Genomic DNA, 19,878 nt, shown 5'->3' on the forward strand with positions numbered 1-19,878 from the left:
TGTGCTGAAATCAACAGAGTCTTTCCATTAACATCAGTGAATTTAAGGATTGATTCTTTAGTGCCAGAAAGCAGGAAAAACAAACCAGGTAGTAAGTCTGGTGTTGGTTGAAGCATCTTCACAGGGCATAAGGTGTTTGAGCTTGGGGGAGTAATTTGGTTCACTAATTTTCAGCTTTGTGAGTCTCATTTCAATAAGACCGCTGAGAAAACTACTTTATTACCCTATCTTACATTGCGGGGAGCAGGAACAGCAGGTTGGTGGGCAAGCGAGACACTTTGTTACAGCTCTTGAGGAACTGGGTGAGTGAGAGCCTCTTTTTTTAAGGTCTTTGCCCAGTTTCTTTGAGGGGCCAGATCTCATGTTTGACCAGTTCTTGCTTTTTTTTAAATGTAGGTCTTGGACACTACAACAGTAACTGCTTTGAAATGAATGTCAGAGTAACTTACAGTCCTCAAGTGTCTCCTTGTTTCTGTCTAAGCGGATGTATTGTGCCCTGTACTTGTCTGTTGTTTCCGCTGTACTTTAGTGAACGGTTTCTTCTCACTGCTGAGTAAGATGCAGATTTCTACAACTTTACGGTGGAAGATCTGCAAATGAAATAGCTCTAAAGCTCAGCGTTCAGTTATGGCTCTCAGCATTGCTGTCAGCAGACAGATGAACCGAAGTCTAACAAACTGCACGTCAGTGTTTGACTAATAGGAGATTACTGTTGCGAGTTCTGTGTAATGAAACAGTTCATCTGGGCGTGTGTAAAGAGGTGGGATGACACCTATAATGGGATGATATCTGCAGCTCATCTGCTTGGCAACACATTTGTTCTAAAATTGATTTTTTCTGTAGAATAATGACAGTACAGTTACGCTGGAGCAATCTGACTTTGGCTTAAGCATCTCAGCAATCAACAAAACTGGAGGAGGAGAAAGCGCTCACCCCAGAAGGGTTCGTAGAAACCTAATATGTGGTTTATAACAGGAATGTGTATGTAGGAAAAAAAAAGAAAAAAAAATCACAAATATGTGATATGAGCTTTTTGTGTATGTTTTTATATAAAATGTCGCTGTATAATTAGCTGAAGTGTCAATTTTATCTGATTTGGGCAGTATTTTTTTGCACAGGAGGCTCTGCTTGCTATAAATAATATTTCAGACATACACAAGAAGGAACAGGTGTTTTTGTTCTTAAAGCCCAATGGTTATAATTAATGTGGAAGATAGATCTCAGATTCCTGAATGAGATAAGAGATTTTGCAGTTAAATTGTTGCACCAAATGTGAAGAGATGTGTATTCTTTTCCTGTTGTTACCACTGATTCTGTGGTCAGTTTTTGCCATGTTTAGAACTGTACAGGCACTAACGGAAGGATACATGGAAATATTAAGCAAAATTTGGCCCAGTGCATTTTTAGCAGTAGAGCTACCATCCTGGTAAAGTTTATCACGACGTTATTTTCTCCAAAGGGCCAAATAATCGACCTCCGTGGGATGATCCAAGATGCCATCAAAGTATCATCAAATGAAATAGCCTTGAACAGCCTTAATTGTGATCCAGATCCATCAGTAAGTGTTTCTGTTCGTATTTCCATCCAATTAGCATGAACATCGGTTATACAACCAGGAACAAAATAAAATACTGTAACAACATTGTCTTGGTTCCCAAGTGCTAAAGAAGGGCTTGGTTCCTGGTAGTGTCTCCTTTTCCAGTGGACGATCCTACCTGATACTCATCTGATTTGTTGATAGTTGTTTACTCTTTGAACACAGAAGTAGGCGACAAATACAAACTATTCCTTACGATTCACAAACTACTCACTTTGCAGAAACCCACAGAAACTTCTGTGGGTGAAGTTCTGGTTCCACCAAATTCAGCGTGTCAGTTAGCATTCGCCTCAGCTGAGTCAGGACCATGGTTTGGAGGGTTGGGATAGAAATTTTAAGTAAATTGATCATTCCTGACACAAACCACAGCTTCCAGGATGGTGCATCCAGCTTACTCGGTGCCAGTCTGTCTATCTGTCAACTGTTCCATTTGAAGAAAATTTCAAAACAGAGCATGTGGCAATGTGGTGACCCATATTTACATTTTTCACTCCCTTTAAGCTACATAGGGTGTATTTAGGACTACTTGGGCAGTAAGAGAGCTACTCATTTTAATGTTAATTCAGGCTTAGATTCTGTCATTCTTAAATAAAGGAAACTGCATTATGGGAAGATACAGGTTTTTAAACCTCATTCTGGAAAGATGAGGTTACTGCAAATATGATGTATTTTGAGATATTTATTATTATATATATATTCTTATATCCATATCTTTACAGCTTTAGAAGTTGATATTATTATGATATATCAATTTTTGGAAACTATTTCACAATTTGTCTTCTATTTAAAATAATTGAACTTTGACAAGTACTTATTTTTGTCTTTTTTTTTAGGAACGATTATTAAAACCCCTTAGCGCTTTTATTGGCATGACGGGCGAGATGAGAGAACTTGCAACAGTTGTAAGCAAAGTAAGGTTGGACCTCCGTTTCGGTTGCGCAGAGATCTTTTTGTCATCTGAAAATGCTGTTTGTTTCTTTTTGGGGTCACTGACAGTGCTTATTCTTGAAGGTACAAGCCTTTTCTGAACTGTGCAACTCCCTGCAAGTCGTTCTTTTCTCTGCACGTAACAACGTTTCTTCCCGATACACAGTGGAAGGAAATAATTAAGACCCTTGCCTTTCTAATAGGGACCACGCAATCTCATCACGCTGTACCTAGTAGACTCTCACAGCTCTTCCCTTTATTCTTGCTACAAAAAAATGTACATAATTTCTCTGAAAAGAGATTTAAATATATTATCTTAGTATCACAATATTTGGCAGTGTTGTGACTCTTTCTGAATATAAGCATTAGAAAAGAGCCAAATGGTGTCCGCCGTTGCTCCCACACACTTAAAATCAGCTGTTTAAATAGCATCGAAGACTTCTGCTGGCTGATTTTGTAGTTTTGTGTGGCCCAGATTCTCGATCTGAAAATTTTGCTTTTGCAGTTCAGTAGAACTGAAGTCCAGCAAATTTCCAACCTTGAAGAAAATTTTCATTCATTTCAACGCTTGTCTGTTTTTTAATTTACGGTGAACCTGTAAAACAGTGTTTTTCTTGCTGCTGTTTTAGAAAAAAGCAATAGGGACGTGCTAGCCTTTGTTATGGAATATTTTTTTTAATTGTGCTGGTATGTTCCTAGTTGCTATGGTAATTATCACTCTGTAAATCAATAAAAATAAATAGCATGTGATATTTATTTCACCACGTAATCTAATTTAATTTGGAAACACTTATGGAAGTCTCTACTTAGTATCATAAATCCGATTCGTCTTAATTTGCTGTTAATAGAAAGGGAAAGTGTAATCTACTCTATATAAATAATTTTTCTAATTGTATTAAATCAAATTTTCCCCTTGGATACAAGTACATAATTTTTCTTCAGTCTCTGGGGACTGCCTGTTTTTATTGAAGAGGAGAATTTATCCCAAGTATTTGTATTGAGGGTATGATATTTTCTGCAGAACAATTAGTCTCTGGAACGCCAAGCCACAAAATATTACCGAGACAAATGGAAAGATTCATAGAAGATTTGGATACTTTGACGAATTAAATGAAATTAATTGAGTCAGTGCTTCAGGGCATAGACTAATTACCGACTATCTTTTGAGAGATGCTTGGGGGGAAATATTCCTCCTGTTACAGAGCTTCTCACACCTTTTCCTGCAGTATACGTAATCTTGCAGAGTGTGGAGTAAACGGAGGGCAATTTTTCACTGTTATTTATAACATAAGTTGTAGTTGTAGCCATCAAGTTGTTGAGCTGCAAGTTCACTTAATAGCACTATTGCCTTATAACTGAGTGGATTCTTTTCCTTTGCCAGCGGTGGTTATCCTAGTGCAGGAAAATCTAATTTTTACTAACAGGATGCAATATATGTTGCAGGACATTTATCTCCATAATCTAAATGTGAAGTGGGATGATATTATTGGACTGGATGCAGCCAAAAGGCTGGTCAAGGAAGCAGTTGTTTATCCAATAAGGGTAAGGTTTTAAATAGACTTGAGAAAACCGCTGTTGGGCTTCCTGGCTTTTACCTTGTAAATACAATGGTCGTCTTGAATTCTCACTGTTTCTGTGATTTTGTAGGCAGTTCCTCTTTGAACAACAGGGTTTTATTTGATAATGTCATACAGATTCTCCCATAGGAAAATAGCCTTTCATATTGAAATGGCAACTGTGGGGTACTCTTCTTTGGCACCTTGGCAATATAAAAGATTCTGGATTTGGCCTATACCATTTCAAAGGAAAATTACTTACAGAAGAGAATAGCAAACCAGTTGCATTTGAAAAAAAAACACTTAAAACAGATTTAATCTGGTAAATATAGTATTTTTCTTAGTATTCAGATTGTATTTATTATATTGGTTTTATATGGGTTTTTTTCCTCCTTTTGGTTTTCTTAGGTTTTCTGAATGCATTAGAAGCAGTGGGGCAGGGGCTGGAATCCCTTCTATTTCATTATAGATGATACATTTAATCCCTGAATTACTTTTTTGTTTCCACAGTACCCACAACTGTTTACAGGCATTCTCTCTCCTTGGAAAGGATTATTGCTGTATGGACCACCAGGTATGGAGAGCTTTATACCATATCCATTAGTTTATCACTACTTCTGTTTTGTCCTACAAATAAATTATTGGTGCTAATCAACTGTATTAAAGTATCACTAATAACATATTCTGTAAATTGAAATAAAAGGAGATGATTTTGGATGATTATGTCTGTCTCTCATTGCTGTCAAACCTGTCCATTTACCTTTCGCACAGTCCTAGACTGTTTCTACACCTGAATCTTCCAAAAAACATTACTTATACTAGTCATTCAGAGGAGTGAGGATTCATGTTATACTTCTGTTGTTACTCAGCTTGGACCACATTAATCAAGTTTGACTTGACTTGATCTTCTAGAATGTGAATAAATCTGGCTCGAACTCGCCTTCCTAAGGAAAATGTCCTTGCTTTCTCTTCTGCCTTTAGGGATTGTATTGGAAATGGGACGGAGCCTCTGTCCTTTGTGCTAGCTGGGTGTTTTCCGTGGCAGCTCGGCCTCCTCGCTCCCTCTGCTCCACTTGGACACGAGGAACGAAGCACTGCCACAGCACTAATGTGGCTGGGAGGGGAAGGAGGGCACAGCCCACGAGTACTGCCCGAGGCAGGTTGTGAAGGCTGCCGCTGCGCTAAACTCCATTTGCCCCTGTGAATGCTTTGATGTACTTCCCACAGAAGGACTCTGACCATTTCAGCATGTGGTTTCTCCAGATCATCCTGGAAAGACTTCACCTGTTTATTCTCCCATTGAAACATTTGCTTTGTATTTCTTCGGAGAGTAAATTTCTTCGACACTGTTGTTTGTAGGTACCGGAAAAACTTTGCTTGCGAAGGCTGTTGCCACTGAATGCAATACAACCTTTTTCAACATATCAGCATCCACTATTGTCAGCAAATGGAGAGGTGATTCAGAAAAACTTGTCCGGGTAAGAATGATCTTATTTGTTATACTTTAGCAAACATCACGTTCCCACTTAAAGAACTAGAGTTTTCAGATGAACTGAACAGAGAACTGGAAAATGGGTATTTCTCCGATACTCATTCTTTGCCATCTTGGACAAAGAATGTGACACTGTATCTAGTTCCTAAAACTGGATTAACATCACTTCTGCAGAAGTATCATGCTGGATTCTTGCAGTGGAATTCTAGTTTTGTAATGCAAGATGAAGCAGATATCCCAAAGCCAGCAAAGATATTTGACCCACTGATAAGGGACAGGCAAGCAGAATTCCTAAATAAAATGGCACTTGCTTAGTGACCCCTTTGAAGTGCTTCACATCCTTGCTGCAAGGATTGGCTCATAGGCTCCCTATGAAAATTTACCTTTTATTTAAGTTTCCAAATTTGCTGCTATTCTTAGTCTGCAGGACACAATTGGTAGAGAGTTCCCTTGTCACAAAGATCTTAGTCAAACGCAGACGTGATGCTGTTTTAAGGTAGGTAGTTGGCTGGCAAGTAGGTCGATGCATTTTGGCACGTAGACTGGCAAGTAGCTTGCATGATTCAGCTGTCATACAAAAAAAGTCCAGGTCGTCATGCAATGGAATTCAGGCGTAGCATCCTCATCCTGAGATGCTCCTCCTAATTTCTCAGTAATTGCCACCATTTCAGTGGAAGAAATCAATGGACTTTTAGCCTTTCTTTACACTCATCTGTTAGGATATACTTCAGAGAGCTAAAAAAGCTCTTGAAAATGAGTAATCGTGATGGATTGCACTTGGCAAATGGCATTACAAGCACTGTTGATGCTTTAAAATAGCCCTTCAAATTTAGGCAATGTCTGCAACGTAATTTTTCTTCGTGTGTCCTTTGTCCTTTCAAATGGCACGTTTTTCTTCTGACAGAAGGTACCTTCACCTCCTGTGTTATTGATCCTCCTGGCGTCTGTCTCAGTAACTTCCTAGAAGCTTCCCTCCTGGCAGGAGAAGGGATGGGACGGTCTGCTTTGTGTCACGGCATGGTCCAAAAGGGTTTTGTGAACATGCTGCAGCATTTGCGTTGATATCGAATCTGTGGTATTTCACCCTTAGTTGAGTTTTTGGCAGAATCCAGAAATGAAATCGGATTGTGGCCGTGGACAGCTCGAAGGGAAGTGTTCCATGAAGTTATACGCTGAAATGACACGAGGCTGGTGTGTGGGTCTTCAGAAGCTGTGTGAAGTATATGCCGGTTTTGTGCTCGTTCGGAAGAAAGCCCACTCGTGCTTTTTTTCCGCACTTCTTAGCTGCATTAGGGTGGATTCATATTTTAAATTTGTAGTAAAATTATAAACTGCAAACTGTTGACATTTCTTACGTGAGCGCAGTGATAGGAGATGTACAAACAAAACTGATACCATAGCACCCAATTTTTGCTTCAGCAACCGCCTCGGAAAAGCTACTTGTGAGGCAAGATTATTATATAATCCAGCGTTCTACTTAATCATAAACTTCTGCTACCTCAAACAGTACGAATTAATGCTGATCATGGAGTGCCTGTGAGTCTAGGCAAATAATTTAAGCCCTGTGCTTCATATACAAAGTGTAGAAAAAAACATATATATCCTTTTAAAAGTGTTTTTTTTAAGTGTTCAGATTAAAAGTGCTGGGTTAATAGATGCTGTCAGTGATACTCATTTAGAAAGTCAAAGGACACCTCACTGAAGAGCACTAGATAGCATATTCTTATGATTAATTTAAGTCTCTTCATGTTCACAGCAAAAACGGACAAAACTTTTTTTGAAATGGCGGACCCAGATTTTGTGTCAGCTTAATATTCCATGTTTTTAATCTAACCCTGATTATTTCAACAGTTTATATTTGTTTTCACCAGGCAAAACAAAAGAACTGCTTAATTCTTATCAAGAGAATCAGTCCATTTTCTTTCATTATGGTTCAGCGATTTTTTTTTTTTTTCCTTCTCAAATCCTTATTTAAAAAAAAAACCCTACAAATGGAGCAACAACAAAAGAGGAAGGATGTTTAATCTCTGATAACAGTTTAGGTATTCCCAGAATCCTCTGATGGATCATTTTCTTTTATCCCATTATTCTCAGGGTACTCGGATAGGATTTAGACAGGAAGATTTACATATAAAGACAGGATTATGTGCCTGTGTTCTTCATCTCTCCTTTAGAAACCTTTCAGGATCCGAGAGGATTCAGGGACCCTCGGCTACCCCTGAGCCTTTTCCCAGCGTATATCCATTTTGTCCCAGAAGTTCTGGAACGTGGGTATTATTTATCTGTTGTGTCGGTGGCCCTTAATGCCTTTTTGTGTTAGTTTTCTCATTAATCTTTTCCTGTTGCTTTTACTCTTCTCTCTAACAGGTGTTATTTGAGCTCGCCCGCTACCATGCTCCTTCCACGATTTTCTTGGATGAGCTGGAGTCGGTTATGAGTCAGAGAGGCACTGTTACTGGGTAACCGCCGAGATCGCTCCCTACGGCTTCGGGGGAATCGCTGCCCCCTTATTACCGCCTCTTTTCGATAGCGGGTTTGTTCGGGTGTCGGTAAATCACACAGCGTACCCGTTAGAAACAAATCTCAGCTCAACTAGAGCCGGAAGCTGCTCCGCAAACTGCCGTAAGAGCGTGCCGGGGCCCCTGAAAGACTTGTCTTTTTTAGACTGTACTGGCAGTAAAATTATTTTGAGTGATAATGGTAATTTTCCTGACTTTTTATTAGGCGTTTTTTTCTTTTATTCTGTTGTCAGCTTTAGGAGCCTCGCAGGGCGGTGTTGTCAGAGTGCCTGTCCCCTCTGAAAGTACTGCTTCGTAGCAGCGTCGCGGGGGCTTAGAGAGAGAGAGAGATGGGGTTGTTCCTTCACTCACAGTAGATGAGATCAGTAGAGAAGACAGCGTGTAAGCCAGGTCGTGGGACGGTTAGCAAGGGACGATGGAAATAATGGCTCCGGCAAGACCGTGAGCAGCAGAGAGGTGCAAGGCGACATAACCAGCGGTGTGGTATTTTAAAATAATATATTCGAAGTGGAAGTAAAGGCAGTGGGGAGAAACAACAGATAAGAAGTAGGTGATTTTGTGATGCTTTGGACAGGCCTAGGCATAGCAGGGAAAGATGCACGGTGTGATCCCGTTTTCGTTAATGGGTCAAATTTTGATGGCGCTGTCAGAACTTGCAGGCATGGAAGAATATTGTTATTGCCACCCACGGTGCAGACGGTTTATAGTTTACAAAACAGATTGGAAAGATTGGGCATGGAGGAGAAACAGGAGAAGTATAAAGAAATTGGTGTACCCGTTAGGAGCCCATAGCAATGAATTTTATGTATTGTAAATTAAGTGCTCAGAGATAAATAGAATACGCCATATAGTAAATATACAACTTGTAATACTTGCCATTTAATAGCCATAAATTATGGGCCAAATTTTGCCTTTATATATCTTTTTAAAGCTCTCATTAACATCGCTAGATTATCTATTTTAAGCATGGTTTGTATCTAAGATTACACAGGTTACTATAATACGTCATTTTTAAATATTGACAGAGGCATCTAGAGATGCCTTTGCAGAAATAAGCCCTTAAACCTAAAGTGTAGTTTTTACCATCTAAGGCCATGATGTTTTCTCTGGATTCAGTTCCATGAGGTGCCAAGAACTCCACGTCTGGGACCTAAAGTTCAAACTGGTTTCCCGCAAAATTGATTTCCTGGATCAGGGCCAGAATTCTTGGCACTTTGCAGGAGAAAGTCCTTAAGTTCCTTTTTTTTTTTTTCTTGAGGAAGGATCCTTTTTGCGTTGTTTCAAGGAGAACTCTGCCCTATTTTCCAGTTTGTTTCAACACCGTGTATTTTTCTGTTTGCTTCTGATAAAACATTTTGTGATATATCGAATGCAGCGGTAGGTGTATCTTCTTGTGACCACTTAAAATTCACTCACAGAAAAGTGCAAGTAGTTGCCCTGGATGGGTAGATGTCTTAATTGTTTAATGCCAACTGTTACATTACAAAAATTCTCCTACATAGATCAATCAAAGCTGTTTTCCAGTAAACATCAACTCTGCATAAAGATTAATATGAAGAAAAAAAGAAACTAAACATGGTTTTGGGGGGAGTTCAGAAATAGTGACCTCTCCTCACTTTAATGCACTGAAAAGAGCCCATTTAAGTAATCATAGAAAGCTTGATTTTAATGCTTAGATGTTAGCTAATGGAGCTTAATCATGCTCTGAACTGGGACAAAACTGTGACGAGGGCTCAGTTGCTGTGAATGACACTGTATAAATAAAGATGATTACTTTAATGCACTGAGCAAATAATATTTCTCTGCATCTTGGTAGTGGTGAACATGAAGGAAGTCGGCGGATGAAAACAGAATTACTGGTGCAGATGGATGGCTTGGCCCGATCTGATGATCTTGTATTTGTTTTAGCAGCTTCCAATCTGCCATGGTAAGAGATCCAGAGAGTACATTTTGAATACATTTGCTTGAGCTTCTAAGCACAGATAAAGATTTTATTTAGAATTTTGCAGAAAAAAGCCTTGATATTTGGTTAAAGCATTTAAAGATTAATTTGGAGCTTTTACTTTTAAACTCTACAATTCTTGCTATTTGTGCCACATGACAGTAATCCATAGTAAATTCAACATATGCTGGTGCTACTGGCTGCTAGTATTTAAAATGGAATACTTTATTTCATAGCCAAGTTATTTACTATGTTTAAGCTAAGAAGGGTTTCAGCCTGGAACTATAAGGTGCTTAAAACAGCTAGTGCTTAGAAGGATACTCCATAAATAGGAAGGATGGGTTCTTGTTGGTGTCAAACATGACTTTTAAAAAGATGGGGACAAAATTTTTCAGTTTCTTTACCATAATTTCGTATACAAGAATAAGTGGTTTATAATGGGAGCTTCTGGACTTGCCGGCCACCAAAAGTTGTGGAGACAGGCAGCATCGGCAGTTCAGAAGAGGGATTAGGCAAATTCCTGGACAACAGTCCAAAAAGGGATGTTGGGAGGACTAAGCAGGGATGTAATATTTGTACTTCCCCAGCATCCACAGTTGTTATACTACAACAGATGGAAGAAAACATTCAGCTCGTGACTCCTTGAATAGCGTTTCCTATTTCTGCTGTCAGAAACAGCATGTTGACCTGGCTGGACCACTCTTCTGACCTGGTGTGGTATTTCTTTTCTTTCGTATAAGCCATTACCAAATGTTTGCAGATAGGACAAGGAGAAAATAATGGCTTTGGGGCAAGCACGGTTGTTTTCAGCAGTCTTTGATTTGTACACTAGTAATCATTTTCCAGAGCAGGAGCCAGCACCTGCATAGGGGATTGACATGTACTGATAACGGGCTTGTTTTTGAAGTTAACTTTCATAGATCTGGGACTAGTCTGTGGACTTCTGCCTGCCCCTGGGATGAAACATCTTTTCTTACAGAGAAAACTGTGGCCTGAAAGCAGAGAGGGGGAACCTCAGCAAAGTAATTGGCAGAAATTGTCTGTTAGGTGAGAGACAGTCTTAGGGGCAGATGTCTGCAAGAAGGAGATGAGACAGGCATAGGAAAGGTTATTTGTCCGTGCTCCTTCCCCTCCCTGGACTATGACTGAAGCAGAGAAATACAGTGTGTCTGCTGCCATGGGAATTTGGGGTAGACTCCCTGGCTGGCTAATGTTTTGCAGTCTGCTGGTCATCACAGCATTGAGGTCTTTACTTCCATGCCCCTAAAGGCCTTCAGACCTAAGTGGGCCAAATCACCTCTGCAGTGTAGAAGGGGTTGAGCTAGGTGTCTGAAAAGAAGACAGCAGTCGTGCTTCCAGGGAACTTCGAGTCGGGGCTTGGGAAGCATTTGGTGGAGCCCAATGGAAGCTTTCGTCTCAGCTCGGCAGATGTTCGCAGGAACAACTTTGTGTGAGCCAGGGCTCAGTGGCAGTGCTTGAAACTTGACTGTGCAAGGCTTGTTCATTCCTGTATACACATACGTATACATAAATTAACATACAAATGCACTTCTCAGTTGTTACACGCCGCTTAATGTTCTTTCACAAAGTTTGTGTTAATACTCTATTCCTCTCCCCAGTCGATCCCCTTTTTGGCAGGGCCGGCTGAAAGGCCAAGGGAACAGGCAAAGAGAATTAAACACTGGAAGTGATTTTGATGCCTCAGAATTAAGGCGAAAAGGTAACATTTTCAGTCAAACCCATGCGGCCTATGAGCTTGGCCCATTTCAAAACGTGCTGTGGGCACTGAGAAGCCCAAGTCCTTACAGAGACGCAGGAGGACGTAGGTTCCCAAGTCACCTTGGCTCTGTGGGCGGCTCTGTTTTACGGTAGGATGAACAAAGGGGTTTCTTACCTCAATGCAGCATCTTTCCTGAGCACTGGGGGTGTTCACGTCATAAAATTTTGGCACCTAAAGTAAAAGACAGGTTTCCTCTGCTATGAGACAGTCAACAGAGAAAGAACGGAGCCAGCAGTTCAGAGTAATTTGGAGTACCCCAGGGGCCAGTAGTGTTTCACATCCTCGCTGATGAACTGGCCAATGGGACAGAGCGCACCCTCAGCAAGTTTGCAGATGATACAAAATTAGGAGGAGTGGTTGATAGACCAGGTGGTTGTGCTGCCGTTCAGAGGGACTGAAGCATCCCGGAGAAATGGGCCCACGGGAGACTCATAAAGTTCGAGAAAGGGATATGCCAAGTCCTGCACCTGGGGAGGAATAACCCCAGGCACCAGTACGGGCTGGGAGCTCACTGGAAAGCTTGATGTCTGAAGCTCTTTCCTAAAGCAAAAGCCCGTTTCCCATCCAATCAATGGAGAATGCTTCGGAAAACCATCAGACAGACGTCTTATCTGCTGAAATTCAAATGCCAAAGTAGCAACATATTCAGAGGCTTTCATCTGCCTCTTTCCGTGGCCTACACAGGGCTTTCAGGAGAACGGCTATGTGGGCACCTAAAATTTATATGCAAGTTAGGTGTATGAGTTAGGCCGGTTCCTACCCTGGCCTAACAGCATAAGCACAAAGCCATCACTGGCTTTTGTAGCTGTAATAGCAGAATGTGTGTGTCGGTTTGGGGGATTTATGCCTTGGACAGTCTCATGAATTTAAATCAGTGCAAAATCTACCCCGTTTTGTGTTACAATAGCTATGTGAAAATGGTGAAAGATAAATAGCTACTGTGTGTGTGTGAACAGTTAACTTTGGAGGAGAATTAATACATTAATAACCCATTCTTCTCTTCATGGTTCATTAGTAGCATGCTAGAAAATGCTTATGTTATTATAGCATCGTTACTCTTTTAGAAAGAGAAGCTCTAAGCAATGCATTGAACTGTTTCATGGTCTCTTGCTTAAATTATGTTCAGAGTAGCTAAGCTTCACAAGTAATGCTGCAACATGGCAGTACTAAAAAGGATCAGATGTCTTTAGAGGATCCATGTCTTTCTACTCTTGCGCTCTGGTTTGAAAGGAAAAATTGGGTATTCCAGACCCACCGAGGAAGAGTTCAGAGACAGCAGCTGGCCTGAAGGTCACAGTCTGGCTGGTGCTTGAGCTAGGGATCTTGGAGATGTGTTAATGCACGTGTGAGGCTGACACCCCTCTGAATGCTTCTGTAGAAGAAGAGATCTCTGAACGCGTTGTCTTGTTATGCATCTTTCTTATGCAACTAATAAACTCCTCATGGAAAGTCATGCCAAAATTACAGAATACAATTTTGAATGTCTTATAAGTTTGATTTTGGATCATTTTGCAATTCTGAAGTGCTAATTTCTGCAAATTTGCCCGCTTGAAATGTCCAAAAAAAAATGACACCGCTTTTCTAAGGTAGATGCAAGATGACAAGATTTCTATTTTAGAGGAACTGCTCCCCCAGGAAGCTGGCAATCCATGTTGGGACAAGGGTGGGAGCTGAGCTGTTGTCAGAATCCAGATCCCACTTTGGGAAGTCTTATACTTGAGGGCTTACACTTCCTTTCTGGAATTTTTCAACATTTTTCATGGGGGCTGTTGAATTTCGCCCTCTCCTCAGCAAATCCAACCTATGAGTGTCACGACTAGATTGTTGGCCAGAACTGTGCCTACCACAGAGAATGATGCTCAAAAAATGTAGCCGAGTAAATACTTGGAAACGTATTTTAGGGGGAATGGAAAGCCAATGAAATCTGTAAGTATCCTGCATTGTCACTGAGGTTCACAGCCATGAGGAATTTGGGAATGCCTGCCTCTAGAGAGTGGGCTTTGAACTCCCACCTGATGATCTCAAGTATATGTTTGCTGGTTATTTTTATGTGTATTAGACTACATTGAGTCCTACTGTAAGACGCTGGACTTCAGCTGAGTAGGGATATTTTATTATATTTTATATATGCATATATAAAAATATATTAAAAATATATAATATTTTATATATATATATATGTAATTAAGTTTATGAAATACCTAGTACCTAGCTGACTGCTCTGAAGGTTGTGGCTTCACAGCACGACCCTGTGTTCTTTCAAACATTTGGTATTAAGCTAGATTTTTAAGAGATTTGTTTAACTTGGATGTTTATTGATCATCAAAAAAAATGAGTGCCAAGCTGCTTTTAGATGAATGAAAGGAAGCTTAAACAAAGCTCTTTAGGCTGTCCTAAACTGCACTGCGACTATTGATCTTCCTTTCCACCCAGGCCTTGCCGCCCAGGCTCGCTTCCTGCTGCTCATCAGCGAGGCACTCTTTATTGACAAACTACTTGTCGAAATGGTTCAACGTAATTAAATAAAGTAAAGGCCTCGCTGATGAAGAAATGAAGTGATCCTGAACCACGTAGTGAATGGTTCCTAATGTCTCAGTGCGTTTAGTTTGACTCCCATTGCAGTGCTTTCTTCTCCCTCCCCACCCGTGGGGTGGGTGAAGCTTTGGTGCAGGCTGATTGACTCTTTGCTTCAGTCCGAGCTAAGTCCTGTCGGAGCGGCAAGTGGATGGACAAGATGGTCCATCCAGGGGGTCCATTCAGGGTGAGCTGGGCTGCAAAACCCAAACCAGACTTTGTGCTCGTGAGCCCTCTCCTTTGCTCTCAGCAGCATAAGCCTCCCTGCTGCATACGGTGGAGGAGAGCGAGGAGGGAGAGCTGAGGACAAGGGTGTGGGAAAGCCCTGGAGGAACAGGAGAGGACGTGGAGTGAGAGCCTGGTCGCGTGGGGTCTCCAGGCTGCCCTTACACGGGAGGACGGGAGCTGGGAAGGGATGAGGAGCTCGCTCTTTCTTGGTGCCTCTTCAAAGCACTGCCATGATCGTCATACTAGACGATCACAGCAGTCTAGTGATCTAGAGGTTAATTTTGGACCAGTCTTCTCTTGTTGCTGTCTCTGGGTTCATCTTTGGAATTGTTGTGGCATGTCTCGATTTCTGCCTAAGGCATTAGTTACCGTTCTTTATTCTGGAAATCAAAATAGTTATCGTGTTTATCCTCATGAAATTTGGCAGTGACAACATGGCGCGATGTCCTGTGATGTCATCCTGGAAGAGCTCTGAAAAGACCCTCTTTTATAGGTCCTGTACAGCTTTATGGGTTCTTTTTGTGAGCATTTCTTAATGCTTTTTACTGGTTATTACTTTAGAGGATATTTTTATTGGCTCAGTGCTTATTCTGTGCTGGATATTACTGTCATTTAACCTTGCATTTGATCACTAACAAAACAATTGTAGCAAAAAACCTAAACACTCTTAGGATAACAAAAATATTATGTCTTTATTTTCCTCCTTAGCCAACAAGTAGGGTCACTGTAACCTTTCTGAATAAATAGAGCAACTTCTATGCATCAGCACACTTATTTACAGAACAGTTCCCTACGCCAAGAACGCTTCTTAGCTCTCAATTCCCCTGCTTGCATTTTTGCAAAGCTGAAACCCTGTCAAGAGATGAACAGCTGGAAATATTGCCTGCAAGCCTGATGCCTCTTGGGCAGTGCGGTATTGCAGTGTTAATAGAGGAGGGGGGACTAGTGGTGTTCTTCATCCTTTTGGGGCCGGATGCCGCCTGAGAGGCGTTGCACCGCGGTTTGCATGGCGTAGGCTCAACGTGAAGGCTCAAGCCCCAGGGCTGCTCGGAAACCATCTCCTAAGGAGCCTAAAGCTATCGATGCACTAACAGCCATTGATTAGCAAATCCTTCTGAGGCTGTGAGTAGAAGTACTGGGATGGATCTGTACAAATTCCTGTTATCCGTTAAGATCCTCTTGAGCTGGTTTTCCAAGCTTTGTTTGCATTGCCCTTGGCTCAGCTCAAGCGTCGCAGCTCTCCGAAACGGAGAGGTCCATCCCTGGGAGAGGGGCACTTCTGCCCCCGCTGAGCTGAGGAAGCCACGCATGGAGAACCTACATGGGCACTTATGTGTGGATTTGGGAGCCCGTTTTGGGTTTCTTTATCATGTTCTACGTCAGCAGAAAACATTTGCTATTAAAAAATAAGGACAAGTCCCCAAAAGCGGTAGAAATAAGCTTGCTTGGTGCGCTGCAGATCTGTCCCGAGTTGGCAACTGGAGCTCCCTGTAAACTGAAGAGGAGTTCAACAACTGCCAAGCGCTTTGGAGAAAACTTGATTAAAACAAATGGTTTGGATGCCTGTTGGAGAGTTGCTGGCCTGCAAGGCATAGCAGGACTCCTGAAATTTGACCAAATCTGTGGCGCTAGCAGGAAGTTGTGAAATGTAGTAAGAGCGGAACAGAGAGAGATGTTCATTTTTATTTCAGGCTTCCTTTATGCAGCAGAAGAAAATAAAAACAGAGTGTGTCCCAGACACTTTATTTATTTATTTTAAGGCAAAACACCTTTATTAATGCTGATGTTGTCAGAGGTTCTGGTTCACTGGCACATTTTTTCCAATCTGTCCATCTTTCGCACGATCCTTTTTATAGGATGCTTCCCTTTGTGGCTGTATTTTTTATTATTTGTGTTTCGGGAGCAGTCTCAGCTCAAGATCCTGATCTGCCACATGCTGTACAAACAAACCCCAAATGTGGCCCCCATATCCAAGACCTTCAAGTCTGTATTTTATACATACTAAGCAATTAAGTAATCCCCACAGTGCCCCAGACAGATGATTTCCAGGGTCTCCTTAATAGCAAAGAGAGAAATCGGAAGGTCATTACTGACAGGGGACGTGGCACAAGTACAAGAGCCAGGGAAGATAACTAAAACTCCTGGCTGTTACTGTTAAGCCTCGCTGCCGCCAGCCAGAGCATCGCTAACACAGCGAACAGGAATACGCTGGGTAATTAATCCTTTCTTTTCAAAACTGGGTCGACACAGTTACAGGTGGGGTTGCAAGAAGTCAGTGGCTGCAGCGAGGCGCTTGCTGCCAAAGCCGCGTCTGCAGGAAGCGACGGGCTGATGTTTCCTCTCCTTCGTTGCCTGCAGGGAGTTGGATTCTGCCATGCTGCGGCGCCTGGAGAAGAGGATTTTGGTGGACCTCCCGAGCAAAGAGGCACGGCAGGCCATGATTCGGCACTGGCTGCCCGCCCTGAGCAACAGCGGAGGAGTCGAGCTGAGGACGGAGCTGGACTACGGCTTACTGGGCCAGGTGAGGCAGGACGGAAGCGGGTACAGCTCACTGCTGACCGCTCGGGTGCCCGCCGTCTCCAGGGTGGGAAGCGGAGGTGAGGGTGACGTACGTCAGCAGCGGGAGCGTGTCGTGGTAGGAGAGGTCCGAAGCAGAGAGGTGGGACAGCACCTCTCGCAATCCGGCAACTGCTGCGTACGGAGCTGGGGGGACGGACCACAGCTCGGTCGGAGGCTCCAGCCCAAGGGAGACCAGGCGAGATGGGCTCTTCTGATCCCCTCGGCCTTAAATACGGGGAGACTTGCGGCAGTAGTATATACTATCGCTCTTCGTCCCGTCAGCCTGGGAGCCCTTTCAGTCTGTTGGGGTAACGAACAGTTAATTTAGGGAAGGTGTCACAGCTTCAGTGCTGCAGGAGCAAAGAGCACTTCGATGGTGAAGAGATCCACTAGGATATCAGGCTCCAGAGATGTTCTTCAGACCCTGAATTTAGCCTTTGTATCAGCCTAAATTCTTCAAAAATAACATACAACAAGGGCCACTTGACCCTTGTTTTATTTCTGATCGCAGAGACCATACTGCTCAGATCTTGTTTCATAGATGTTAGAAAAGAAATAGTTATTTTATAAACAGGCAAGTTGGGAGACAGACACGGGTGAGTTTTATTTGACCTATGGAAAATTGCCCTTAAGAAAGAACATGTCCGATATTTTGCTTGCTATTACAAGGTACCTTGGACATTCAAATCAAGAACAAGCAACATGATGCTTGATGTGTGTGTGTACATATATATATACGTTCACGTGTATGTATATGTGTATTTCAGAAAGGAATGGAATTTACAAGCATAATTATAAATACATACAAAAATATATGTGCTTGTAAATTCTATTCCTGTCTGCTTTGTAAGCCTGCGAGCTGTAATGTGTCGCTCTGCTCTTGCCATAGGAAACAGATGGCTACTCCGGCTCCGACATTAAACTGGTGTGCAAGGAAGCAGCTATGAGGCCAGTGAGAAAAATTTTCAATGCTCTTGAAAATCATCAACCAGGTACCACAGAAAATCCTATATGGGAAATGCTGAGCCGCTACTGTAACTCTAGCAATTGTAATGTTAACCCCAGCAGGTGGAGCTCTGTTATCTGCTTAGAGAAGCTTTAAACTGTACATTTCTAAAAAAAAAAAAAAAAAAAAAAAAAAAAAAAAAAAAAAAAAAAATCCACGTAAGCCATCAGTTCTGAAAACTGGGCTTTTTTTTTGTCTGTCTCTGTGCACAAACACAAATTTTTCTCTTTCTCACTGGGTCAGGTCTGCTGCTTTTGTATATTAAGTATGTTGCATTATGCATGGACTTAATGTTTTTCAGTAGTAATTACAGTATTTAATGAGTTTTCTTCTCTTTAGGCAACAGTAACTTACCCATGATCCATCTGGACACGATCACAACGGCAGATTTCCTGGATGTGATCGCCCACACCAAGCCCTCGGCAAAGAACCTAAGCCAGAAGTACACAGCCTGGCAGAGAGAATTTGAGTCAGTTTGAAAAGAAAGAAAAAGAAAAACCCAAACACCAAAATCTTTAAAGAAAAACTTTTGCCATCCAAAAATGGCATCTCCGTTGCCTCCAAAGGATTGAATGGTGAGGGAGAAGGAAGCGCTGTTGTTTTCAGGACGGAGAACACTATGAGAAGCGTGAGGGGGAAATCGGTACTTTCAGAATTGTAATGGGGGGGTGGTTTGGTTATTTTATTTTTTTACTAGCCATTTTCAATGACCATTCTAAAATATTCTTCGTGGAAGTAATGTAATGGCAGAATAGCAGCTGCTGTATAATGAACACTCCGGCATTAATTTTACGATAAAGATTTATAAACTGCTTGTTTTGCAGTCTTTATTCGTTACAGCTGTTTTCAGGTTTGGGGTAGAAGGACTGGAGTAGAAAACTTGTTGTTAGACATTTAGCCTAATTCTTCCACTCTGAGACTCGCTAAAGCATCACAACCAGTGTCGCTTTACCAGCAGACCTGCGTAGTTGTTAATGAAGGAATTCAGGACATTATTAGTGTCTTGGAGATTTGGTCACTGCTGTTTTGAGCTGAGATAAAAGCCTTGATATGCTACGTCTATTATTTGCCAGTTGGTTTGGGGTATTCCCAAACTGGAAACAACAAGAGATCAGAGAAGTTTGGAGATTTTGTGGAAAATTGGCATAATCTAAGCTAATCAGCTAGAAACTGGCTGGACAGTTATGCAATAGTTTGCAGCCAGCCATAAAAGGTAAATAGCAAGTCAGTGCAGTGGTAAATAATAGCCAATTTGGAGACTTTTCTACTCATAAACATGGCCAGGTAACCAGTTGCAAGGACGGCCACGTGCCCTTCAACCAATGATTTTATTAGACGCCATATTCTAAGAAAACATTTCGCAGGCTTCCAGGTCCCGTTACTTCCCCTCTCTTACCCACCCTCAAGGCAGTTATCCTCTTTGCGTTTCTGCCGGTGTTTCCCTTACCCGGTCTTCTGGGGGCAGTTGCTTTTCTGAGTATCATGGTCTTTTGCGCTTCGCTGAAGAACCGACAGGCTCTTTTCGTTCTAGCGTCACTCACGTTTTCAGAGGTCTTTGCGGGAAATTTCTTCATGGGAGTTTTTGCCTATAGATCCGTCGTGTGAATTTATTCAAAACTGCAGGTTACAACTTATTAGGTAGCCTAAGATAAGGCCTTCAATGATCCCTTTTTTTTTTTTTTTTTTTTTTTTTGCTTT

General features: G+C 41.8%; 1 protein-coding gene across 8 annotated transcripts in view; it reads left to right on the plus strand.

Annotated features, from left to right (window-relative positions):
* The window catches only part of KATNAL2 (katanin catalytic subunit A1 like 2), a 30,661-nt gene extending 11,669 nt beyond the window's left edge, over positions 1-18,992 (plus strand). For 4 of the 8 annotated variants that reach the window (XM_067316677.1, XM_067316678.1, XM_067316673.1 and 1 more), the window contains exons 6-16: positions 844-942; positions 1,460-1,558; positions 2,431-2,508; positions 3,968-4,066; positions 4,591-4,654; positions 5,440-5,558; positions 7,940-8,031; positions 9,908-10,018; positions 16,974-17,136; positions 18,064-18,166; positions 18,520-18,992. In XM_067316677.1, coding sequence (XP_067172778.1) covers positions 844-942; positions 1,460-1,558; positions 2,431-2,508; positions 3,968-4,066; positions 4,591-4,654; positions 5,440-5,558; positions 7,940-8,031; positions 9,908-10,018; positions 16,974-17,136; positions 18,064-18,166; positions 18,520-18,659 — 1,167 coding nt within the window. In that variant the 3' untranslated portion in view covers positions 18,660-18,992. The remainder of the gene's footprint in view (positions 1-843; positions 943-1,459; positions 1,559-2,430; positions 2,509-3,967; positions 4,067-4,590; positions 4,655-5,439; positions 5,559-7,939; positions 8,032-9,907; positions 10,019-16,973; positions 17,137-18,063; positions 18,167-18,519) is intronic. The other 4 variants (XM_067316679.1, XM_067316676.1, XR_010887030.1 and 1 more) reach the window with 4 other exon arrangements.
* Positions 18,993-19,878: the final 886 nt, after the last annotated feature.

Source organism: Apteryx mantelli, chromosome Z, assembly GCF_036417845.1.
Source record: "Apteryx mantelli isolate bAptMan1 chromosome Z, bAptMan1.hap1, whole genome shotgun sequence".
Taxonomy (NCBI): Eukaryota; Metazoa; Chordata; class Aves; order Apterygiformes; family Apterygidae; genus Apteryx; species Apteryx mantelli.